The 27,787-nt window shown below is 42.8% G+C and overlaps 1 protein-coding gene across 2 annotated transcripts in view; it reads left to right on the top strand.

Moving 5' to 3' along the window:
* Nucleotides 1-27,787, top strand: part of RND2 (Rho family GTPase 2) — a 299,146-nt gene that overhangs the window by 255,446 nt on the left and 15,913 nt on the right. For both annotated transcript variants that reach the window (XM_077459501.1, XM_077459502.1), the window contains exon 4: nt 19,015-19,149. In XM_077459501.1, the coding sequence (XP_077315627.1) occupies nt 19,015-19,149 (135 nt within the window). The remainder of the gene's footprint in view (nt 1-19,014; nt 19,150-27,787) is intronic.

Below are 27,787 nucleotides of genomic sequence, written 5' to 3' on the forward strand. Positions count from 1 at the left end.
ACGTATATCTACATGGGGCGGTCCTTAAGTGGTAGTATGGGTTTGCCTCTTTTTCTCTAATCATACTTACCTATGTGAATACAGCATCGGACCGATGCTGCATCTGTCTCTGCACTGAGAGCCAAGCCATCGAATGCCGCCAATGGTTCTCTCACCTCCCTGAGAGGAGAGCTGCTGTCTGTCCATCAGCAGCTCTCCTGCTCTGCTCCTCCACGCTCACTGGAGCGCTGAGCTGTGGAAAGGCGGGAGCGGTTGTCTCAGCGAACCAGTCTCAGCTGCTGTCAGTCCAGGCACCTGGATCCAGACTTCCAAAGTCAGGAAGACTTGTTGCCTGGACTGAACTTGGTGGCATCAGCAGAGAGTGGGTGGCAGGAGTACAAAATGAATTGCACTCCTGTGACCCATGAACAAATGAACCCAGGCTGGACTTCTTCAAGACTTGATTATTTAGATCATCCAGTGGATGGTGTTGCTAAACATGAGTTTGTGCCACCTCCTATAATCTAGAGGTACCAAGCTTTGGTAAGAATATTTTGTATATTGCACAGTGTGGAGGTGTGGGTGGAAGTCTATTTACTATGACGTTTGGAGCAGGAAAGACCGCGTGAGGGGTGTGACTCATATGGCACATTATTTTAGAAGGTCTTGTAGAGACACTAATGCATATTTTGAGATGTTGACGGAATCTTAATTCTTATTATTTATTGCGTCCCATGTTCATTTTGTGTGTCTTTTTTAGCGCAATGATATTTATTTCTCTATTGTTTGTACATTTTTATATTTTTGGTCACCACTGTAGATAAGTCCTGCACTTTTTTTTGTGTTCAATTTTAATTTATGAGGATGAAACACATCACTGTGCTAGCTGGCTTTCTTTTGTTATATAGGAGGAAGGCTGAACAGGAACAGTATTTATTACCAGATCGGCTTGGCTTTCAAAATAATTTCGATCCTAGCTTGTAGAAACCTGATTAAAATACATGTCACACATGTCACAGTGACAAGCTTGTCATACTGTAAACGATCATAACAAGTTGCCTATGATTTTGTACGCTTTTTGCTTTTTCAAACATTCACATAGGAGCACTGCTGGGAGATGTGGAATAGACAGCTGGTTTCTTCCACCTCATTCCAGCCCCCTTTATAATTCCATAGTAGTCCTAATAATGGGTTAGCTGAGTGAATGGACATCTATGAGCAACAAAGCTGCATATGAGATTCTAGGAATAATTTTACATGTACGGCTTCATGCAGTACCTAGGTTCCAGGGATTCCACTGAAATCACAAGCCTTCGTGATCAGTTTATAGGCTAGCTGGCTCAGTGAGACATGTGAAGATACTTTGTCAGTGTGTGGGCGTTTGTATGTTTGTGTATTTTATTTATACAGCCAACTGTGAACGTAGAGAAGATTACAGTGAGCAGAAGGTGCAGTGTGGGAAGTCATTCAGCAGCAAACACACACGGACCAATATTGAGAATTATTGGGTAAATAAAAACAGACACTCTAATTAGCTGAAGTATGAGCCATTAATACGCCAGCGCTCTTGTTGGGTAATAAGGGTCTGTGCGGGATTATAACTTTTATTTTAAATTCCAGTTTCAACATGCCCTTTTAGATTATTTTATAAATATCCATATTAAGTAGCCAATAATTACAGTAAGCAGAAGGAAAAGTAGATGTAATGCGATGGACTCCATTCTTTCACCTGCCCAACAAAAGGTGGCATTGAGACTTAAAGCGGGAGTAAACCCAGTTTCAAAAAACACTTACATTCACGGCATGCCGGAAATGCTAACTTTCACATTGGTTGTGATCTCAACCAAACTTTCAAAGCATCCAATAGCTGGTTTCATAACTGATCACATGTGCAGCATTATGGCAGTTGAAGAATCATTAGAGGCCAAGATGACAGCTTCCTTGACTGAAAACGATAGAAGGGTTTACTTCCACTTTAATGGAATGACAATGGCAGCCCCACAACAAGGGGTTCCCAAAGAGGTAAGGGCCATCCAAATTGATACATTTACATAAAAGCCTAATAGAGCATCAAAGGTTTGTTTTAAGAGTCTATCATTCTTTATTGCCAATAATGTTTTGATAACAAAAGTCATATGTTATCCAATGGGGTTCAGGGGCCAAAAAATCCCTTTAGCAGGACCCAAATGTAACAACAATAGACTCAGATGGACTATTTTAGAAAATCCTAAAGGGAAGTCTCCGTTAAGTGTAAAACCGGAGCTGTCTCAATGGACGAGCAGTCAAGGTTCTAGGCATTGGTTGAAGGGGGATTTCTGTAAGCTCCAAACCGTGTTGGTTACCGTTTTGTCTTCTTGTTATCAAAATGTTATGTTCAATAAAGAATTGTCAAAATGTTATTTTCAATAAAGAATTATGTAAAGTTTAACGCTCTGTTCGGTTTTAGGTAAGGCAGTTTTTACATAGCCCCTGAAGACCTCTGTTTGGATGAAGCGCATATGGCAGAGCTTTATGCTACACTATGGGGGTTATTTACTAAAGGAAAATCCACTTTGCAATGCAAGGTGAATTTGCCTTTCGTAAATAACCCCCTATGAGTCGGCTCTTCTTGTCTTGTATATGATTGGTGGAGCACACTACCGACACAGTGTGGAATCAAATCCTTTGAGAAATGGGGCAAATTGGTCAAGTTGGAGTGGCTGCCGTTTATGGTGTCCCTGATGTTTGGTCTCTGGGTACAGTGCTTTGGGTTTGGAGGCACACATTAAAGTTTGGAGTGATTGTACTTTTATCCTTAGAGGCTTATTTTCTGGTGAGTGAAGACACATGTTGGAAGATCTCTCTTAACAAGATGGTTTTTCACATTGGTGAAAGATCTTTTCCAGTTGAGGACTTTTTGTTTTTTATGCATATTTGGGCCAATGGTAATTCATTGGTTGTTTATTTTAATGTTTTGATCTGCCACGTTGTTTATGCCAGTTTATTCTTACTCTGTGTTACTGGTAATATATTTGCACAAATCACATGGTGTAATATTGTTTTGAGAAAAAGCATTGGTGATGTAATCACACTTGTAATTTTTACATATATACATTTGTTCAATATGCATGTGCCATACCTATGGGATCCCTGTGGAAACTCGATAACCCTGTAGTAGTCACCGCCATCTTCCTGGTGTGTGTCGAGTGACTGCTCTGCAGCTTACTGAGCACAGGAGGTTGCTTGCTCAGTACAGGTGCCATTCAGAGAACGCTTTGCATTTTCTCAATAAATGCAACGCATTCTGTAATTGGATAAGATGGAGAGGTGAGGTGGTAATATCACAATCTCCACCTCGTCCAATCAGAGAACACATTACATTACAATGCAGCAATGCAGTAGCTTGGCATGGGACCCAGAAGCTAGTGGAGATGACTGTAGTAGTGCAGCTTACTACAATTTATTCCAGCTTTCATGGTGGCCACGCAGTTGCCACTTACTTACACTTAATGTTAATACCATATCTAAACTTCAGCTTCAAATATAATTATTTCTACTCTCTTCTGTGGGTATTGTTATGTTTTGCTTTTGTTGCTAGCTTGACAAGTTATAGGGGAAGCAAAGTAGACAACCAGGGTGTGTGTGTGTGTGTGTATATATATATATATATATATATATATATATATATATATATATATATATAAATATTATCTCGCAAAAGTGAATACACCCTTCACATTTTTGTGAATATTTTATTATATTTTTTTATGTGACAACACTGAATAAATGACACTTTGCTACAATGTAAAGTAGTGCTGTCCCCTCAATATAACACAACACTCAATATAACTCAACACACAACCATTCATGTCTAGACCGCTGGCAACAAAAGTGAGTACAATTGGGCTCAATTAGCCAATTTCCCTCCTAGTGTCATGTGACTCATTAGTGTTACAAGGTCTCAGGTGTGAATGGGGAGCAGGTGTGGTAAATTTGGTGTTATTGCTCTCGCTCTCACATACTTGTCACTGTAAGTTCAACATGGCACCTCATGGCAAAGAACTATCTGAGGATCTGAAAAAAAGAATTGTTGCTCTACATAAAGATGGCCTAGGCTATAAGAACATTGCCAAGTCCCTGAAATTGAGCTTCAGCACAGTGGCCAAGACCATACAGCGGTTTAACAACAGGACAGGTTCCACTCAGGACAGGCCTCGCCATGGTTGACTAAAGAAGTTGAGTGCTCAGCGTCATATCCAGAGGTTGTCTTTGGGAAATAGACGTATGAGTGCTGCCAGCATTGCTGTAGAGGTTGAATGGGTGGGGGGGGTCAGCCTGTCAGTGCTCAGACCATACGCCGCACGCTGCATCAAATTGGTCTGCATGGCTGTCATCCCAGAAGGAAGCCTCTTCTAAAGACGATACACAAGAAAGCCTGCAAACAGTTTGCTGAAGACATGCAGACTAAGTATATGGATTACAGGAACCATGGCCTGTGGTCTGATGAGACCAAGATAAATGTTTTGGTTCAGATTGTGTCAAGCGTGTGTGGGGGCAACCAGGTGAAGAGTACAAACAGCTACACAACCAGCATTTTCAGAAGGGGAGTTTAACAAAGACAATTTTCATGTTCTTCTCATGATGGGTTTCTGTACAATTTGTGTCAAGGTAGCCAGGATAGCCGTTATTGGCATGCATCATTAAAAAAATGTAAGGAAAGTTGTACAGTGCTGATTTGGATGACCAGATTCCTTCAAAAAACACACGAGGACTTGCTGGATCTGTCTACAATGGATCGTATAGCATTCATATGGAAAAATGTGTCCTAAGACTTTAGCTGAGATGCAGTGTTTGATGATAAGTATTTGAAGGTTACTGATTGACTTCACTTTCTGCCTGAAGTTTAATTGATGCACCTTTCACAGAACACTTTTAAACTATAGAATTATTCAATGTCAATCCTTTGGGATAATTTAAAATAGCATGATGTCACATTCTGTGCCCCTACTCTGCAGTGACTTCATTTCTATTAGGTGGGTGGGGTGAACCTATTTACAACACAATGCAGTTGATTTACTAAAGGCAAATAGACACTGCATTTTGCCTTTAGTAAATTAGGGAAAGCCCTGCTGACATCCATCAGCCTATCATGTGCAAGCAAATAGGCTGTTTTTTGTTTGTTTTTCCTTGTTTGTGATTGGATATCGTTGTAAAGTGAAGCTTTGCCTCATTTACTAAGCTCTGGAGCAAATGCACTTCCAGAGTACAATTGCTAAGTGAACTATCAAGTTGCCTTTAGTAAATCAACCCCAAAGCATACTAAATAGAGCATGGAGCACACACTGTATACGACACACATACAATACGTAGCACTCAAAGTGCATAATACGCTTATATAATACATACAGTATGCACAAGATCCACAGCAGCACACATGAAAGGGTGCACACAGCATGCGATTTGAAACTGTCAAATCACATGACAAGTCACACCGGTGTGACCGGGGGCTTAATCTACAACATTCTGAATGAGCTGTTTATGGAATTTTTCTAGGCAGCTAAAGGTAAAAATTTTGTTTAAGGTTTCCTGATGGTATATGCTTTTGTCAGAATCGGGCAAAGTAATTCTGGTATTCAAGACCTAATTAAACCATCTGGATTATAACAAGAGAACCTTTCCGAGTGTATACCATATGATCCTTTTATGATACAGTACCAACATCCCTTCTATAATGCCCACACCGATATTTAATTGCCATGGGATTTTTTTATGTACTTTTTATGTACTTTTTTTATGTACTATGTATTTTTTATGTACCACTTAATCAAAAACGAATTATATAAAATCTACATATTTGTCTTTTCATAAATATCTTAAAATACAAAATTAGAAGCTCATGTCACATTGAATATATAGACCCCGATATTACTATAGCCCCATTCATCCCATTCACCCCATTGACTGGCTTGTGTATTATCATTCTACTTGAAATGTATAGCGACATCCATGGAAATCTTCCATATTAATGTCAAAGGAAAAGGGGGGTGATCTATACACATTTTGTAAGCCAGGTCAGTGACTTCCTCAGAAGCTGAACGGGGTATATGTAATTGACAATATGATATCAAGATAAGGCCAGCTATTATTAAAACCAAAATATGGATGGTCATCTGTCCAGAAGATGCATACCTCACATGTCTAAAGCCAGTCATAGAAGGTGTGATTTGATTGCAGGAAAAAAAAAATAGTTGTATTCCCCCATCAACACAATCAGTGTTTATGAGGAAATCCCTCCCACTGAGCTATTGTGTTCTCCCAACCGGGAGGGCTCCCCCTGCTGCTGGCAATAATTGAAAATTGAAATCTGACAGGCTGGTTATATCTAAGTTTATCGATCACAATCAGGTAAATCCGCCTGCCCATGGTTTCGAATCCCTGTTGAACCAGCCCAGATATAAATTGTCTACGGCCGGCTTTGGGCGGTTCAGAAAAGTCAAAGAATATAAAAGACATCTTCTTGGACACCGGTCTCCTCACCACCCCCGTGAGTTCTGCTGCCTCTGAAACCCATGTGAGAGTACTCCACCATTGGAAGCGTCACCCCACCAATCAGAAGCATTCATGTCATGCAGAAAGTGATGTGGGCACACAAAGAAGGATCCTCAGAAGTAAACAGAAAGAGAGAGGATTGTGCCTGATTGCATGTCCACTGCTTTAGGTAAGGATTTTTTTTTTTTTTCACACTAGTGGTTTGTTAGGCTGGGTTCGCACCAGAGATCGCAGTGTCCCGGGTGTCTCCATTTCTCAGTTTCCAGGCCAAATTCAGCAAGAATTTTGGGCTGAATTCGGACCTGAAATTGACCAAAAGATGCACAGGGCTCCTGTGCTATTTGCACCGGAGCCACTGCGGAGATGTGTGAACCGGCTCTATAGAGAGCCAGTCACAATCTCCAGCTGTGCAAACTGAATGCAGTGAAACCCACATCCAATTTGTAATAGCATGTTACCTAAGAACTGGGAGAGCCTGACAAGTAGGGGGAGACCTCTCGTACAGCCCCGGCTCAAGGACCACTAGAGTTGCAACAGTGGCCGCGAGAGCACGGTGAGGTAAGAGTGCCTGCAAAGTCCTCCGTTGGTAGCAATAGTATCAGCTGATGAGTAGCAGGACCAGATTGGATTGCTGAGCAGCAGAAGGTAGCAAGAACCAGGAGCGGATGCAGGACAGTAGTACTGGAGCTACACAGGCTGGATGCAGAAGACTGGAGCAAAGTCAGACAAGCAAGGCCATACACGGAGGCTCAGTCTATCATAAACAGCAGGCAGAGAATGGTCAGAGTTCAAGCTGGGTTTGGCAACAGGAAATCAGGCAGATAGGCAAGAATAATCAGGGTCAAGACAAGCCAAAGGTTAGGAATGGAGACAGCAGCGTGGTCAGAAAGCTGGGTCAAATACTGGATATAGGCAGGGCCGCTGATAGGGCAGTACAACCAGCCCCATTGTACGGGGCCCGCCCCCATCAGCTACACAGTGGGGCCCGGGCATCTTACAGTTTGTTACTGCATTTAAAAAAAAAAAAAAAGTTTCCTAAATTCCCCTCCCGCTCCTACTTGCTTACAGAGGGGGGGATATATAATTTTCCAGGAGGGGAGTGCAGGCGCAGCAGAGGGACTATTTCTTTATTTTCGGGCACATGTACATCATGCCGCCCCACTATTTTATTAGTCCCGGCTGGCGGAGTGATACAGTGATTCTCCGTTCGTCTCCCGGCTGCAGTCCTCATGAGTTATATAGAAGTTGATCGGCTGACAGGGGAGAGGAGGACAGCGTGGCTGCACTGGACACAGTGAGTGGGGAATAGAGGTTAGAATACTCACTGTGTCCTATCATGTATCTCACAGCTCAGCAGGTTATCAGCATTACAATTATCACAGGTAGCACAATAAGCAGGTGCTCTGTCATGGCTCTATCATGGCTCTGTCATGGCTCTAGGTCACATTGCTTTTGGGTGCTCACTGTATTATGGCTGTGCTTTGTTACAGTCTGTTACATACAGTACAGCCATAAGTTAACTCAGTGAGCACCCAAAAGCAATGTGACCTAGAGCCATGACAGAGCCATGATAGAGCCATGACAGAGCACCTGCTTATTGTGCTACCTGTGATAATTGTAATGCTGATGATCATAAGAAACAACGAGATGCTACTTGAGGGTCGTTTCACACTGAGGCAGCGCAACTTACAGCGCTACTGCCTCAGGCGACCCAGACGCGACCGCTGCAGCGACTTGCAAAATGACTTCTGTATAGAAGTCAATGCAAGTCCCCCCCAAAGTCGTTCAGGAACCTTTTTCTAAGTCGGAGCGACTTGTGTCACTCCGATTAGAACGGTTCCATTGTACAGAACGGGACGCTACAAGTCGTCCTAGTGTGAACCGACCCTTACACTTCATTTGGGGGAGCAGTAAACATGCAGCAGAGCTACATTTTTACGGCTCCCCAAACCAATCCCCTTTAACTGCTTCCCATCCAGCAATGTACCAGTAAATCGCTGGGATAGACGGATGATATCTTGATCATCACTACAGCAATGATCAAGATATCATTTTTTTAGTCCTAGCAATTCTGCACAAAGTAAAGTAATCCTAATGGCTAAGAAGACACTGGATTACTTTTACAGGCAGTGGAAGGGGGTCCCATCACCACCTTTACTGCTTTTAAGATGTGACCAGTAGCATCCGGTTCCAGGGACACAGTGAGAGGGATGGATATTGTTCTTCCCACTGTGTGATGTCAGAAACCGGAAGTGACAAGGATGTTGTCACTGCCGGTTATGTAAAGAAGCCATCACTGGCTTGAACAAGCATCTAATCAAACTGATCTTAGTTTGATCAGATGCTTTGGAGGCCAGAGGACAGATATGGGGTCTAAAAGACCTCATATCTCTCCATAAAGAGGACCTGTCATGGCCCATGCTATCACAAGTAATGTAAAGATGCAGTGTAAGATTTTTTTTTTTATTTGTACTAAAATACAATTTTAAATAATTTTAAACTGCCCCCCCCCTTCATGCTTATTAATTGCAAAAGTATGCATTGGCTCCACACGCATATGTAAATGGCAACAAACCTGCATTTTGTTTCAAGCCGGGATCAGGGGTGGGGTCGAGGGTGGTTGAAGGGGGCCCCGTCAGGTAGGCTGTACAGGGCCCCATGATTTCTAACAGCTGCCCTGGATATAGGCACAGGATCAGAACAGAGTTAAGCTGCAGATCAGACGGCAAAGCACTAGTGCAGCTGCTGTCTTTATATAGGCCATTTAGTGGCAAAATGAATGGCTAACGTGTGCTTGTATTTTCACGTATGCTTTCACATTTTCCCGTTCATGAACATATGCTTTAGCCTAATGCTAATGCATGTCTGCGCATGCCATGTCCCTGGCATAGTGTGAACCCAGCCTGAGGGGATGGAAGACCAGGGTTGCCAGAGTAAGTTGCTAATATCCTGGAGTTGGGATTTACCAGTAAGTACTCTATCCCTTGTGGAATGATGAGGACGCTACAGTGCTGTGTCCTTAATGTATACTGGAGCTCGAGAAAGCAATTTTACTGTATGTAAAAAAAAAAGTAAAAATCTTCTTTTTGTGGAACAAATAGTACCAGCTTTACGTTTTTTTTAGTTTTTTTTAACTAGTCTGTTAAGCAGACCTCATGCACATCACTGTATTACAACACCAACATAGTGATGCTGAAGTGTTCACACCTCTGTGTCTCATTAATCAGAGCAGTGATGGGCTTCAAGTGTGTATTTATCCTGAACATCATTATACAGGACATGTTTGTGTCCTATGGCATATAGCTGAATTACTTTGATTGCGGCGGCGTAAGTTGTACTTCTAATTTAAACAAGGCATGTTCTGTCCCAGAGAGGTGGCTGTGTTCTCTACAGGAAATCAAGATGAATAGATGCACATTGTTGTTCTTTTGTTCTCTTGTATCATTTTGGTGGCGATAAGAAAGCACTATCTGATGTTTCTGTAATCAACAATGGTCAAAGGAAAGTGGGTGAAAAGAGAGGAATCGGCAGATACAGATATCCTGCTGATTTCTGATAAACGGAGGAGTCTTTATAAGATTTTTGCTCTGCAAATCTGTATAGTGCTGTCAGGGTAATGCAGCCTGCTGTAGTAAATAGCCAGTGCTGGGTGAATATAGTTGGAGAGTCTCCGAGACAACAAAATGCTATATAGCACTATAACAAATATAGTTTTATAACACTGTGTTTTGTACATCTCTGTAGGATTCATACAAGCCGTAGAAGCTGCAGTTTGCAGCATTAATTCAATAAAATGTTATAAAACTAGATTTGTTATAGTGCTTTATAGCATTTTGATGTTTGATACTCTTCAACAGTAATCACCCGGCATTGGCCCTCTACTACAGCAGGCAACCTTAACCTTGACAGTACCATACATATCTACAGAGAGAAAATCTGAAACAATGCACAAATCACCTCTAAATAAGTTGTTTTTTAAGGAAAGAATATTAGCATCTGCATCCAGATCTTCGGTCATGAAGCACAATATTATTTTCGGTGTGTGTGCAGAAGGTGCTTGTTTTAGTGGCCTGTCACATCTGGGCTTTCCATTTCATAGTTTCATAGTTAGTTTTATAGTTAGTAAGGTTGAATAAAGACACCAGTCCATCCAGTTCAACCTAAGCGAGTGTCTACAACCATCCCTATCCCTGTACATTGCACACTCACATCGGTCCCTACCCTCAAGGAGCCCACAATCCAAGGTGCCCATTCATATACTAGGGCCAATTTTGGACAGAAGACAATTAACCTACCTGCATGTCTTTGGAGTGCGGGAGGAAACCGGAGTACCTGGAGGAAACCCATGCAGGCACAGGGAGAACATGCAAACTCCAGGCAGGTAGTGTCGTGGTTGGGATTTGAACCAGCGACCCTTTTTACTGCTAGGTGAGAGTGCTAACCACTACACCACTGTGCCGCCCATTTGCGTCCACCTGTTGTTTTTTCAGGTGACCTGATCAGAAGCTCCATGTATATCTGTGGGCAGACGGATGTAAACAAATGTGCGTCTGTTTACATCCGTTTACTTCAGAGTACTTTAGGGTTTATAAAAAAGCAGAAAAGGACTGCATGCTTTCTGTTTTTTGGAACCTAAATGTGGCGTAATAGAGGTACTGCTTCTGAGCATGCGTGTTTGTACTTTGGACTTTTGTCCGACGGACTTGTGTATACACGATCCGAAAATCCGACAACACACATTTGTTGGCGGAAAATTTTAAGACATGCTAGCCAACATTTGTTGATGGAAAGTCTGACAACAATAGTCCAAAGGAACATGCACACGGTCAGATTTTCCGCCAACAGCCTGATGGCCAACATTTTCCGTCGGAAAATCTGATCTTAAGACTTTTTTTGCTAATAAACAGCTGCCACTGCCTTTAAAGGTTCAGCATTAAAAAATGTATACTCACATCTGATGCTGCATCTACCCCACGCTGGCTCTGCAATGAGTTCTGAGCGATCGCCTACTTCTCCCCCTCCACTCTGAGGAGAGTATAGTGACTGTAAGGCCGCGTACACACGAGCGGACTTTTCGACATCCAAAGTCCGACGGACTGAGTCCGTCAGACTATTCGATCGTGTGTGGGCTGCAACGGACTTTAGCTTCGCTAAAGTCTGACGGACTTTAGAAATGAAGCATGCTTCAAATTTTCCCGACGGAACTCCGCCGGACCCGGTCCCCTTCGAAAAATCCGCTCGTGTGTATGCTACTCCGACGGACTAAAACCGACGCTAGGGCAGCTATTGGCTACTGGCTATGAACTTCCTTATTCAAATCCAGTCGTACGTCATCACGTTCGACTCCGTCGGAGTTTGGTGTGATGGTGTGTGTCCAAGTCCGTTCGGTCGAAAAAGTCCGCCAGAACTCCGTCGGAACTCCGGCGGAACTCCTTTGGAGGTCTGTCGGACATAAGTCCTCTCGTGTGTACGGGGCATAAGTCAGTGGCTCTCTGCTGTCCCTTCCAGCGCTCACTGGAGCGCTGGACTGTGGAGCATGTGGGAGGGGCTAACTCAGGCTCTCAGTGGATCGCTGAGATTCTGAGCCAGATGCCAGTGCAGGCATCTGAGTAGATCCCAGCCATATGGTCAGGATCTTTCCATAGCCTGTACCGGCTGAGTGATGTGGCGGCGAAAACGGGTCACAGGAAAATGAACTGCACACCTGTGGTCCATAGGAGAAGTATGGCCAAAAAAAGCTTTGGCCATACATCTCCTTTATGCCCAAATGCATTTTCAGTTTATATTGGCTTAATACATTCCAGGTACATCAAAATAAAAGGCGTGCAAGGTCCCACAGATTTTCTTTAAAAATCAGCCACAGCTGTAGTATAAAAGCCTGTCAGCCACAGTCTGAGTATAAAAGCCTGTGTCCTGCAAGTATGCTGCAGATTGGGACCCTTGCTTTCCCTCTGCTGACTCAGAACTAGGTCTCTCCCATTATCAGAGAAAGTGATCATTGCCTATTGCAGAGCTACCTCTACAATAAGTCCATTGCTTTGCCACAGAGAACAAGTGTCCCACTTTACAACGTGCTGGCCAGGAGTAGGCTTTTTATTCAGGCTATGGTAGAGAAGAAAAGCTGTAGAGCAATGAACACCTTTGGTTTGATGCACCTGGAATGCATTTAGATTTAAAGCAGGAGTCCGCCGGGACTCCGCGTTTTTTTTTTTTTTTTTTTTAAAGTCAGCAGCTACAAATACTGCAGCTGCTGACTTTTAAAATAGTGACACTTACCTGTCCAGCGCCCCCGCGATGTCGGCACCCGAAGCCGATCTCTAGATCGACACTCGAGTGCTGCCGCCGCCATCTTGGGTATGGGAATCAGGAAATGGAGCCTTTCGGCTTCATTTCCCGGTTCCCTACTGCGCATGCGCGAGCCGCGCTGCGCAATGAGGACGGTCCCCGCTGCCTCTGGGATCTGTGTGTTTCCCAGCAGGCAGCGGGGCACTTGCGGAAGGGGGCGGGCACTTGCGGAAAGGGGCGTAATGTACGCCCCTTTCCGCAGAGAGCTAGCCCGGAAGTGGGTGCAGTTACCTGGATTATCCAGGTAACTGCACCCCCCTCCCCCCTGAAAGGTGCCAATTGTGGCGCCGGAGGGGGGGAGGAATCCGATGAGCGGAAGGTCCATTTTAGGGTGGACCTCCGCTTTAAGCTCTGTGTCCTGTAGCTGTCTCCTTCTCTATTTTTCTGTTATCAGCCTGATAACTTCTGACAAGTTCTCCATCAACTGAGATAAAAGTTTTGTGTTGGGGAGGATGGATTAGAGTGCTTAACTATTCAACAAACAGATTTGAAAGTCTCTACCTATGAGGAGAGGGGGTGTGTGCCTTTCCTCCAATCAGCTGTATGCCCAGGCTTCATTACAGTTCTGAACAGGAATAGGAAATCTCCTAACACGATCTGAGCGTTCTAAAGAATGTAGAAAGCTGAAGACTGCAGATATACATGTAAAACTTATGTAGGGAGATTTGTGTCATCTCGGTGTATCATCTGAGGCTGCTCATTTCACTGGGCATATGTGAGGGTTTACATCCACTTTAAAGTATAATAGATATTTGAGCAGGTATCAAAGGGCCAGAACAGAAGTGATCATAAGAGATTTCCCCACACATTTTTTATATAAACATATGTAGAAAATGTAGCATCTGTCAGATAGATTGAAATGACCATAGATTTCAGAGAATGGTCAGAGATGCTAGTATGAACAGACCCTTAGGTTCCCCTGGTAGCAGGCACAGCCATAAACTCAAATGTTCAGCTTGGGTAAGTAGCCGTGTTTAGTCTATGAGGAGGGAAAAAGGAATTGCATACGGACAATGGCTGGCTCCAGCATTGCTTGAATAAAATGATCTCAATAATTCCTCTGTGCAGTGTCAGATGGTGACATCTGTAGGCACTTATAGCTACGAGACTGTTGCCTGATCTGGCTGAAAACACCTCATGGGTAGCTCTCACGCAGTGTTGTCAGGTATGGTCAGCTCTATTTCTTTCTATATTAGTATCCAGAGCTGCTGACGCTGCTTCATCTATTTTTTAGCACAGCAGAGGCCTGTTCTCTGAATTGTGCATTAGGGAAGATCGGACAGTATCTTATTGCTATCACTAAATAACATCATGTGGCCTTATTTGAAGTTGAGGTCTGTTTCCAGCCAATAGTTTCCCAAAATAAGAACATTTTGGCTACTTAGCATTCATTGTGAAGAAGGAATGTGTTCCATTAAACAAGAGAATAAACTCTAGGGGCTCAGAATTCAGGAGCTGAGCTTATCATTTATTCATTTGCTATAAACAGAGAACAGCAAACAGGTATTATAGTAATAAAACAGGTCCAATTCCAGCCATAGAAGATTCCTTGCTCATTGTCACCATTAAGTGACCTTGTTTTTGACTAGCCATACAAACTTGTTGTTTGCAGCTCATTAGTCACGTATATATTATATAATCTTGCTCATGCACAGTGAAGATGTACCGTATGTGTACTGTAAAATTGTAACTACACTGAACACTTGGGATAATGGTCTGTTTTTTTTGGCAAACTTATTGTAGATGTTATGCCTTGTACACACAGTCGGAAAATCCGACGGAAAAGGTCCGATCGGATTATATTGTCGGAAAATCGGATTGTGTGTAGGCTCTATCGGACTTTTTCCTGCTCTCAAATTTTCCAACAAAAAAAAATCCGATCTGACTTTTTCTGATCATTTGTAGAGAATTCCGATCGGACAAAGTGCCACGCATGCTCAGATCAAATTACGAGACCAAAGCTATTGGCTACTAGCCTCAATGTAGTCCCGTCATCACGTTCTGAACGTTCGGATTTTCAAACAACTTTGTCCGAACGTGTGTATGCACCACCAGTTTAGGACAAAATCCGTCTGAAAAAATCAGACGGATTTTGTGGTCGGATTGTCCAGCCGTGTGTACAAGGCATAGCACAAATTTACCTGTGATAGTAATATAGGGTAAAAACTGTATTTCTGTTAAATGAAACGGCTTTCTTTGAGCCTATCCACTGGTTTCCTGTTGATTTTAACAAGGTGGTGCTTTAACAGGTTGCACATTTCCAAAACTTCCCAGGTATCTACATATACTAAAAGGGAAGGGGAAAGGAGGAAATTTCCCCAGTGGGGACCCTCACAGTAAAATCTGAACAAATGTGGGCAGATGGACATTTACATATTGTACATTGTCACTGGTAACTACATCCCTAATGAAATTTTACACAAATCACATTTCTACGATTCAAATCTTTTGAATGGGTTTGCCTGTTAAGATCCCAAATAGGGAACCAGCTCTTCCGAAATCAATTTTTGGGGCTTGCCTGATATCTTGCTACCTTGGTATGAATATTACATAGTAGGCGAGGTTGAAAAAAAACGCCATCAAGTCCAACCTGTGTGATTTTATGTCAGTATTACATTAGATATCCCTGTATGTTGTGGCCATTCAAGTGCTTATCTCATAATTTTTTGAAATTATCGATGCTCCCTGCTGTAACCACTGCCTGTGGAAGGGAATTCCACATCCTAACCACTCTTGCAGTAAAGAACCCTCTATGCAGTTTAGGCTTAAACCACTTTACTTCTAATTTTAGTGAATGGCCATGTGTCTTATTAAATTCCATTACGCTGAAAAGTTTTATCCCTATTATGGGGTCACCAGTACAGTATTTGTACATTGAAATCATATTCCCTCTCAAGCGTCTCTTGTCCAGAGAGAACAAGTTCAGTGCTTGTAACCTTTCCTAATAACTAATATCCTCCAGACTCTTTATAAGTTTTGTTGCCATTCTCTGGACTCTCTCCAGTTCCAGGACGTCCTTCCTGAGGACTGGTACCCAGAAGTGGACAGCATACTCCATATGCGGCCAGACCAAAGTCTTGTAGGGTGGGAGAATTGTTGTTTTATCCCCTTTTTAATTCATGCCAATATTCAGTTTGCTTTGCTTGCAGCAGCTTGGCATTGCATACCATTGCTGAGCATGTCTTCTGCTAGGACCCCCAGGTCCTTTTCCAGCCTAGATTCCCCCAGAGGTTCTCCCCCCAGTGAGTAGATTGCATTAATATGTTTGACACCCAAATGCACAATTTAAAATTTTTCCACATTAAACTTCATTTGCCATGTAGTTGCTCACCACATTAATTTGTTCGGATCTTCTTGCAAGATTTTCACATCCTGCGGAGAAGTCATTGCCCTGCTTAGCTTAATATTTGTCCGCAAATACAGAGATTGAACTGTTTATACCATCCTCCAGGTCGTTTATGAATAAATTAAATAGGATTGGTCCCAGGACAGAACCCTAGGGGACCCCACTACCTACCCCTGCCCATTCCGAGTACTCCCCATTTATCATTACCCTCTGAACTTGCCCCTGTAGACAGGTTTCAATCCATGTACTCACCCTATGGTCCATGCCAACGGATCTTATTTTGTACAGTAAACATTTATGGGGAACTGTACCAAATGCTTTTGCAAAATCCAGATACACTACGTGTAGAGGCCTTCTAGATTGCAGCTCACCTCCTCATAGGAGGTTAATAGATTGGTTTGGCAAGAACGATTCTTCATGAATCCATGCTGATTACTACTTATGATACAGTTATCATTGGTAAAATCTTTTATATAGCCCCTTATCAACCCCTCCAAGAGCTTGCATACAATTGATGTTAGGCTAACTGGTCTGTAATTCACAGGGATGTATCTTGGCACTTTTTTAAATATTGGTGCGACATTGGCTTTTCTCCAATCAGCTGGTACCATTCCAGTCAGTAGACTGTTCGTAAAAATTAGGAACAATGGTCTGGCAATTACTTGACTGAGTTCCTTAAGGACCCTCAAGTGCAAGCCATCTGGTCCCGGTGACTTATTAATGTTACGTTTTATAAGTATTTCTAATTCTGTCCTCTGTTAGCCATGGAGGTGCTTCCTGTGACGTGTCATGAAGATAAACATTGCAGTTTTGGTTACTGAAGCCCCCCGATTCCCATCCTTAGTAACCAGATTCCCTTCATCATTCTTTATGGGACCAATGTGATCTGACCTCCCGTTCTTACAATTTATGTAATTTCTTGGGATCTTCTATACTCTCATCCACTGTGCCTTTAATGTTCTATTTTAGCTGTCCTGATTGCACCCTTACATTTCTTGTTGCATTCTTTGTAAAGTTGGAATGTTGATGATGATCCCTCAGCCTTGCATTTTTTTTGAAGGCCTTCTTTGCTTTTATATGCATTTTTACATTGGAGTTAAGCCACCCAGGACTTGTATTGGCTCTTTTAATTTTTATTTCCTATTGGGATGCGCTGGCTAATGTCCTTATTTAAAATGCTCTTAAAGCATACACATTTCTCCTCCGTGTTCTTTGTTGGGATTTTATCCCAATTTGTATCTCTAGCAAGGCTCGTAGTTTAGGGAAGTTGGCTCTTTTGAAATTCAGTGTCTTTGTGTTCCCCTTATGTTTCCTATTAATGTGATTTATACTGAAACTGATCGCTGTTTCCTAAATTGACCCGTATTTCTATATCCGTGATCAAGTCTGGATTTTTGGTAATCAGTAGGTCTAGTAACACTTTGTTTCTAGTTGGTGCATCTACCATCTGACCCATGAAATTGTCCTGCAAGACATTTTGGAACTGGCAAGCCGTAGATGAATGTGCGGTTCCTTCCACCCAGTCTATGTCTGGATAATTAAAATCCCCAATTAGGATGACACTTCCCATTCTTGCTGCTAATCCAAATTGTGATAGGAGGTCCACCTTTGCCTCCTCCCTCAGGTTAGGGGCCTATAGCATACTCCCAGTATTACTTTCCCCCAGTTTCATCTCTTTGCAGCTCTACCCATAAGGATTCCACCTCCTCCCTTGCTCCCTTGGGGATATCATCTCTCACATTCACTTGTACATCATTTTGATTTTACTTTCTCTATCCCTGCAATATAGGGAAGAGACTTGAATGGCTGCCAGCCAATCATGAGAGCTGTTGAACCAAGTCTCTGAAATTCCTACAAAATCGAAATCCTTCTAAATCTAATATTCATTTACAATTTTACATTAATCATTATGTCATTTGTCATTATCCTGTTATTATTTACTGTAACAGAATTTTAGATTTTTGCTAAGAGGGGTATTTATACTGGGAAGGGGAAATGGGAAAGGATTTATGCTGGGAAGGGGAGATGAGGGAGGATTTTTGCAAAAATGGGGAATTTATCCTGGGAGGGGGAGATGTGGGGGGATTTTTGCTAAGAGGGGGAGTTTATGCTGGGAAGGGGAGATGGGAGAGGATTTATGCTGAGAAGGGGAGATATGGGAGGATTTTTGCTAACAGGGGGAATTTATGCTGGGAGGGAGAGATGTTGGAGGATTTGTGCTGGGAAAGCAGAGGTTGAGGCAAGGGTTTGTGCTGAGAAGGGGGATTTGTACTGGAAGGGATTATATGAGGGTGAGGATTTGTGCTGAAAGTGGGTATTTTTGCTGCTAGGGGGAGATGGAGGGGATGGAGTCTGGAAGGGATGTGGTTTACAGATGATAAGGTGGGTCTTAAATACACAGGTGTGTGGCCTTGACAGGAAGGGTGGGTCATATTTAAATTATGGGGTGCATGAATTTAGTCAGGCCTAGGGCAGCACAAAACCTAAATACACCACTGACTATAATCAAAACATTTTCAGCTATTGTTGGCCTTCAAGATCAACCATCGAAGACTATTGTTTCAGGTGTGAGAGTTACCCTTTGCAAGACAATATAAAATACTGTTTTTGTTGGCAAAGTTTTGCCCCCATGACATTTGTATATTGGACTTTTGTTTGTAGATTTGTTCAGTAGGTATTTTTTCTTCTTCTGAATTTTAACTATAACATGACTTTTGTATTTAACCAAAAAAGGCTGGTAATGAAGAATAGTGACCTGAGTTGTTACGACCCAGCAGTCAATAAATGTTAACTGAGTTGATGTTTTGTTTCCACAGTGGCAAGGAGAGACTCAGGAGTTCTGCCCAAGTGCCAAAGTCATTCTAGTAGGCTGTAAACTTGACATGAGGACAGATCTGAATACTCTACGAGAGCTGTCCAAACAAAGACTTATTCCCATTACACATGAACAGGTAAACTCTTATACTTTTTAAAAAGAAGTATGATAAAGTGTACATAAAGTATGCAGATCTAAAGGGTCGTTAAACCCTTAATAAGTATTTATAAGGATTAATAAAGTATTCTGTAACCCAAAACATTCAATATATAGAAGCAGTGGCGGCTGCTCCATAAGGGGCACAGGAGCACCACTCCTAATCTACATGCAGGGCAGCAGAGACATGGATTTCAATGAGGGTTTTCTTTTTTTTTTTTTGAAGCACAGGATTAGAGCCTGAGGCTCTAATAGGCTTCAAAAAGGGGTGGGCTCAGGGTGCCCTGAGCATACCCACTTGTGTGACAATAGCGAATGAATATTCGTTATTGACACACTGATCCTCCTCCCAGCCAATCAGTAAGCCTCTAATGGCCTGGGAGTCTTAGGACTCGCTCAGGACAGACTTACTGTTCCTGTGCAGCCAGAAGGACAATATCCCACTGTGTGTGCGCCGGATTGGACCTGTCTCTGGCTCTTCATTCCCCCTACTCCATAAGGAAACACAGCATTCAGTGTCTACACCCCACCCCACATCATCACCGCCGTTTGTCTCCCACGGCGGGGGTGGCAGGTCATTGCCCTTTGTCTCCCGCGGTGGGGGCTGTCAGGTAATTGGCGCCATTTGTCTCCCGCTGTGGGGTGAGGTGTGGTGGTGGCTAATTGCTGCCGTTCGTCTCTCCTAGGGGATGTTCATTTGTGACGCCCCCCCCCCCCCCCCCAGAAGTTTTGAGCACCAGCCGCCACTGTATAGAAGATACTGGGAAATTAAACATGGGTGCCTCTTTACACCAGCCAATATGCATTATGCTCCATATGACGCACTGTCGTGTAGGAGCGGAAAAATGCAATGTTACACGACATCACACATTCCTTTTATTATTTAGAAGGTAAACAAAACAAATAGATTTTTATTCACAACATTGGGTCACAACGCACTGTGGTGACATGCACTGGTGTGTTTTGCATTCCGTATAAATGCAGATGTGCTGCATTTTGATGCAGCACACACTACTGTCATGCTTGTGGTGCCATTCGTTGCGCATGCTGCATGTAGAGAAAACCTGTTGAATGCGCTGCCCAACGCACGAAACAAGCCCATATGACAAAGTCTGACATCATGCCACAGTAGTGTGAATGGGGACTAACAAGTATTTTTAACTATGGGGGGAATTAACAAAGAGTTGCGCAAGCAAAGGTTTACACCACTCTTCCTAAATGTAAAAAATTGGAGCAGATGCTGCTCCTAAGTAAGGGAGGGAGATTTCAGAACTGGAGTCTTTAGACTCCATTTTTAACTCAGATATGACTTTTTGGTGGAATGACTCTTTAAACAAGGATTTTTCAAACTTTGGGGGAACCCTTGGAAAAAAGTTTGAAATCTCGGAGAACACCATAAATAATTTCCATATCTACAGATCACGGGAAAAAAATTATGTGATCAGCGAGCTGTTGATTTTTAGAAAAAAACATAAAATAATAGTATAAATATATATATATATATATATATATATATATATATATATATATATATATATATATATATATATATATATATATATATATATATATATATATATAATAATATTAAAACTTACCAATTTAATGTGAAATTTGTGCATGCTTTTTTCTGCACAGATGCTCACTTCTAGATCCAACTTGAGATGAGCAGTGTATGGGTGGCAGCAGGGTTGGGTACAGAGGGTGAGCAGGGCAGAACACAGGGAGCAGCAGGGCACACTACACAGGAGCAGGGCATGTTGGATTGGAACAGATCACAATATATGGTGGTAGGGCACGTTAGATGGGAGTAGGACACATTACATGGAAGGCAGCAGGGCAAATTACATGGTAGCGGGGTACATTAGATTGGAGGAGGGCCCATTACACGGGGGTAGGACACCTTACATGAGAGCAGGGTACATTACATGGAGGGAGGGCACGTTACATGAGGACAGGACACATTACAATGAGAGCAAGGCACATTAAAGTACCAGCAGTTTTCTTCAAATGCAGAGCAGCTCAGGGAAGCGGCTGGTATGAGTTCTCTTTCCCACCTGCCCCCCCTTGTCCACCCCAGCTAATGTTACATATAAGCATCTGGGATGAACAGGTGAGGAGAAGGGGCCGGCTGGGAACAACAACCTACAAGGACTCCTCTCAGCCCCTTCCCCGTGCCGTTCTGCATGTATCAGCAGTGGGAATGGGAATTACCCACCAGCTGACTACAAATGATGAGTAGATAACAGTGGAACCCCAGGGGAACTCATGCAGAACCCAGATTGAGAAACTCTACTTTAACCACTTCAGCCCCGGGAAGGATTTTCCCCCTTCCTGACCAGGCCAATTTTTGCGATACAGCACTGCGTCGCTTGACAACTGACAATTGCGCAGTCTTACGACATTGTACTTAAACAAAATTGATGTGCCTTTTTCCCCACAAATGAAGCTTTCTTTTGGTGGTATTTGATCACCTCTGTGTTTTTTATTTTTTGCGCTATAAACAAACAAAGCATCAATTTTGAAGAAAAAAACAATATTTTGTACGTTTTGCTATGATAAATATCCCAAAAAAATGTCTTCATCAGTTTATGCCGATATGTATTCTTCTACATATTTTTGGTAAAAAAAATTGCAATAAGCATATGTTGATTGGTTTGCGCAAAAGCTTTATAGGGTCTACAAAATAGGGGATAGATTTATGGCTTCTTTTTTTTTTTTACTAGTAATGGCGGTAATCTGCAATTTTTATCATGACTGCGACATTACAGTGGACAGATCGAACACTTTTCACACATTTTTGGGTCCAGTGACATTTATACAGTGATCAGAGATAAAAATAGCCACTGATTACTGTATAAATGTCATTGGCTTGGAAGAGGTTAACACTAGGGGGCGATCAAGGGGTTATCTGTGTTCCCTAGGTGTGTTCTATCTGTGAGGGGGATGGAACTGACTAGGGGAGGAGAGAGATCGGTGTTCTTACTTAGTAGGAGCACATGATCTGTCTCCTCTGAGAGAACCGGAATTTGTGTGTTTACACACAGATACCGGTTCTCGCTCTGTCATTAGCGACCGTGGGTGCCTCGGGTGCGCTTGCAAACGTGTCTTAAAGAGCCAACCTACAGCTACGGGAGCCAACCTGCCGCAGTATAACACGGCTGGTCGAGAAGGTGATAAACTGTGCAAAAATATATATGGGCCTGTGTTGATGGTCTTTGGGCTTTGGCCTTTGTCGCTGGCATCAAATTGACTTCGGTTTAACCAGTTGCCAACTGCCGCATGCCGATATACATCGGCACAATGGCAGCGGTGGGCAAATGGGCATACCTTTACATCCCTTTTAAGAGCCGGGGATAGGCCCGTGCGCCACGTACAGCGTGACCGCGCCCACAGGACAGGTGGACTTGACTTGCGATTGTGTCACGAAGCCTCAGAATGGGGAAGTGCTTATGTAAACAAGGCAATTCCCCACTCTGGCTCGTGTCATGACAGAGATCACTGATCTCTGTCATCGAGAGCAGTGATCGCTGTCATGTAACTAGTAGCCCAAACCCCCCCCCCCCCACAGTTAGAATCGCTCCCTAGGAAATACTTAACCACTGCATCGTCCCCTAGTGGTTAACCCATTCACTGCCAGTGTCATTTACATAGTAATCAATGCATTTTTATAGCACTGATTGCTGTATAAATGACAATGGTCCCAAAATAGTGTCAAAAATGTCTGATGTGTCCACCATAATGCCACAGTCCTGATAAAAATCGCAGATCGCTGCCATTACTAATAAATAATATATATTTTTTTAAATGCCATAAAGCTATCCCCTATTTTTAATACACTATAACTTTTGCACAAACCAATCAATATATGCTTATTGCTATTTTTTTTTACCAAAAATATGTAGAAGGAAAACATATCGCCCTAAACTGAGGGAACAAATATGTTTTATATATTTTTGAGGGATATTTATCATAGCAATAAGTAAAAAATAATGTGTTTTTTTTCAAAATTGTCACTCTTTTTGTTTATAGTGCAAAAAAATAAAAACCACAGAGGTGATCAAATACCACCAAAAGAAAGCTCTATTTGTGGGGGAAAAAAGAACTTCAATTTTTTTTTGGTGCAACATTGCACGACCGCGCAATTGTCAAAGTGAGGCAGTGCCGAATCTCAAAAAGTGCTCTGGTCAGGAAGGGGGTAAAATCTTCCGGGGCTGAAGTGGTTAAGATGTTTCTTGGATCATTTAGAATTGATTGATAGGTGCATATGACCTGCTGTTGACCTTCTTCTGACCTGTTTTTAGCAGGTTTTGGGTCCCCACAGATTTGTAGAAAACTCCAAAACCTGCTTGAAGTGAACAAAGTCCCATTGCAATAAACCCTAAACTATTTTAAATTAAGATCTTCTTCTTTTTTTTCACACAAATAGAGCTTTCTTTTGGTGGTATTTAATCACTGCTGGGATTTTTATTTTTTGCACTATAAATGAAAAAAGACCGAAAATTCTGTAAAAAAAAAAAAAGAAATGTTTTTTTTCTTTGTTTCTGTTATAAAATTTAGCAAAGGTATAATTTTTCTTTATACATTTTGGCCAAAAATACTGCTATATATCTTTGGTAAAAATAATCCAAATCCATGAATATTATTTGGTCTTTGTGAAAGTTATAGCGTCTATAAGCTATGGGTGCCGATCATTGAAAATTGATCACACCTGATGTACTGACGGTCTATCTCATTTATTGAGACCCTAACAAGTCAGGAAAGTACAAATATCCCCCAAATGACCCCTTTTTGGAAAGTATTCCAAAGTATTTAGTAAGAGGCATAGTGAGTTTTTTGAATTTGTAATTTTTTCCCACAATTCTTAGCAAAATTACGTTTTTTTTATTTTCTTTTACAACATTTTCATATTAATGGGTTATTTCTCACACACAGCATATGCATACCACAAATTACACCCCAAAATACGTTCTACTACTCCTGAGTATCGCGATATCACATGTGTGAGACTTTTCCACAGCGTGGCCACATACAGAGGCCCAACATGCAGGGAGCACCATCAGGTGTTCTAGGGACATAAATTACACATATAATTTCTTGACTACCTCTTGCAATTTTGAAGGCCCTGGAGCACCAGAGCAATGGAAACACCCAAAAAAAGACCCCATTTCTGAAAGCAAACACCCCATCAAATATTCTGAGGCATAATGAGTCTTTTGAACATGTCATTTTTTTCCCACAAGTTTTTGGAAAATGAAAAAGCATTTTTTTTTTTACACAAAGTTGTCCATTTATACAATATTTCTAAATAAAATAAAACAACCAATTACACTTTTGTGGGGCACTGTAGTGGCACTGATGGGCACTGTAGTGGCGTGGATGTGGCACAGATGAGAACTGATGTGGCATGGATGAGCATGAAAGAGCCAGGGATGGGTGAGCCATGGATGGGGATGGCAGGGCCATGAATGTGAATGGATGAGCAGTGGATTGGGATGGATGAGCCATGGGTGGGGGTGGCTGAGCATAGATGGGGATGGCTGAGCATGGATGGGGATTGCTGAGCATGGATGGGGATTGCTGAGCATGGATGGGGATGGCTGAGCATGGATGGGGATGGCTGAGCATGGATGGGGATGGCTGAGCATTGATGGGGATGGGCGAGCATGGATGGGGGTGGCCGAGCATTGATGGGGATGGCTGAGCATGAATGGGATGGATGACATGGCTAAATATGGATGGCATGGCTGAGGATGGATGGATGAGGCTGGAATGGGCACAGAGCAGCGCTGTGGGCACTACAGATCCAGCCCACACCACTGCTGCACCCGATCTCTCTCCCTCTCCTCTCACATTGTACCGATCGGTACAGAGAGGGGAGAGATGAACCGGGCATTCGCCGGCTTGTTTACAACAGATCGCTCTGTCGTTTGACACTGCCAATGCCATCAGCCCCATACCGCGATCAGTGATGCTGTCACTGATACTCCTCGGTGCGTGCCTAGGAGGAAGTTATAGTATGCCCTCCCAGAGTTATCTGACCGCCCTGCAGCCGTTTTTCGACTATGGGTGGTCAGCAAATGGTTAATGTCTAAACTGCTGGCAACAAAAGTACATGCACCCCTAAGCTAAAATGTCCAAATTGGGCCCAACGTGTCATTATTTTGGATGGCTACCATTATTTTCCAGCACTGCCTTAACTCTCTTGGGCATGGAGTTAACCAGAGCTTCACAGGTTGCCACTGGAGTCCTCTTTCACTCCTCCATGATGACATCACGTAGCTGATGGATGTTAGAGACTTTGCGCTCCTTCACCTTCCATTTGAGGATGCCCCACAGACGCTCAATAGGGTTTAGGTCTGGAGACATGCTTGGCCAGTCCATCACCTTTACCCTCAGCTTCTTTAGAAAGGCAGTGGTCATCTTGGAGGTGCGTTTGGGGTCGTTATCATGTTGGACTACTGCCCTTCAGCCCAGTCTCGAAGGGAGGGGATCATGCTCTGCTTCAGTATGTCACAGTACATTTTGGCATTCATGGTTTCCTCAATGAACTGGAGCTCCCCAGTTCCGGCAGCACTTATTCAGCCCCAGACCATGACAATCCCACCACCATACTTGACTGTAGACAAGACACACTTGTCTTTGTACTCCTCACCTGGTTATCGCCACACACGCTTGACACCATCTGATCCAAATAAGTTTACCTTGTCTTCAGATCCGTGCTATAGCCGAATGAGGGCTACAGTGCGGACCTACTTTTCCAGGAGGCCGTCAATAGACGTCCTCCCCTCTGCACGTTCCCCACATGCCCCCTGCAGAGCATGCACTGTGATCACAGTCAATGAGACTGGGGTGTTTACAGATCGCAGTATGGGTCCCCTTACCACATGATCAGCTGTCAGCCAATGACAGATGATCACGTGATGTAAACAGAAGATTGATAATCGTTTTTTTTTCTCCTCACACTGACAGCGTGAGAAGAAAAAAAAGCCAGTTGCCGGCTTCTGTGGAAGGGACATCGGTCCCGAAGAGGAAGATGCACAGCCATTTCATCTGTGCACACTAGTGTTGCCTGCCAGTGCTACCTGCCAGTGCCCGCAGTGCAACAAATCAGTGCCCAGTAGTGCATAACAGTGCCAGCAATCAGTGCTAGTTATCAATGCCCATGAGTGCCACCTATCAATACCCACCAGTGATGCCAGTCAGTGCCTCATCAGTACCACCTAGCAATGCTGCCTATCAGTGTCACCTACCAGTGCCCATCAGTGCCATCTATTAGTGCCCTTGAGTGCCACCCATCAATGCCACCTCTCAGTGCTCACCAATGCCACCTCATCAGTGCCGGCTTATCAGTGCCCATCAATACAGCCTATCAGTGCCTATCAATGCATTAATGGAGGAGAAAAATTAACAAAAAATGAACAACCCAGAGGTGATAAAATACTACCAAAAGAAAGCTCTGTTTGTGGGACGAAATGATAAAAATCGCATTTGGGTACAGTGTTGTATGACCGCGCAATTGTCGTTCAAAGAGTGACAGCGCTAAAAGCTGAAAATTGGTCTGGGCAGGAGGGGGATTTAAGTACCCAGTAAGCAAGTGTTTAAGAATGCAATCCACCTCCCACCTGCCCTTACACTTGTTTTGCCTTTTGAAAAAATATTTAAACTACAGGAATTAAAGCTGACAAATGTAATCATACCAGTCAGTATAATAGGTTTTCCCCAACTGTGACTTTTGCTGGACATCTTGCTTCTAAAGGGGAATAACAAAAAATGAGCAGGCTTTAGTGGACCTTTAAAGATTTGCAATGATTTAGCACAACTTCCTGGATCTAGTTACAAAATGACTTTATTAAATTGAGACAGTTCTTAATCCCTGGACTGATTACAAATGCAATGTAAGACGTTTTATAGTATAAGGCTGAATCTGTTCCTTCTCTGCGTTGGAGGCTTCTGTATTTTTTCCTGGTAGGCACCGCATAAAGTGAAAGGTTATTGATTTGTCTGGAGACTTTGAGTTAGACATTTACATTCAAAGTCTTTGCCATTACTTTTATATTATACCAAAAAATGCATTAGCAACTTTTGGGATTTTTATCAATAAAGATTCCTTCTCCAACTGTCATGTCACCTTGCAAGTTTTGTTGTAGTGTTATGTTGAAGGACTATGATTACACCATTGTGTAAAAACATGGGAAGTCCGTATATTGCATGCTAATGCTCAGTTGGTTGCTTTGCATTTTCCAGACTGATTTTACAAATGTTATTGTGGAATCCCTTCTTGATTTACTACCAAATGCCACTTGATATCACACATTGCTGTAAAGGGTTCAGGCATGGTTCACACCATTGTGTGCTACATAACATACATGTTGCAGCAACGCAAGGTACCATGCATGTAATAGTGTGTTGTGATGCCATTTCAGGTCAGGTTCATATTCCTGTGTGCTGGAGTGTGTTGGCAGCCAGTTCAAAATGAATGGGTTGCCTTAAAATTCTTCTAACTGACAATTGCGCGGTCGTGCGATGTGGCTCCCAGATAACATTTTCCCACAAATAGAGCTATCTTTTGGTGGTATTTAATCACCTCTGCGGTTTTTACTTTTTGTGCTATAAAC

The sequence above is a fragment of the Lithobates pipiens genome, unplaced genomic scaffold, assembly GCF_037356315.1.
Source record: "Lithobates pipiens isolate NorthernLeopardFrog02 unplaced genomic scaffold, aLitPip1_a1.2 Scaffold_28, whole genome shotgun sequence".
Lineage (NCBI taxonomy): Eukaryota > Metazoa > Chordata > Amphibia > Anura > Ranidae > Lithobates > Lithobates pipiens.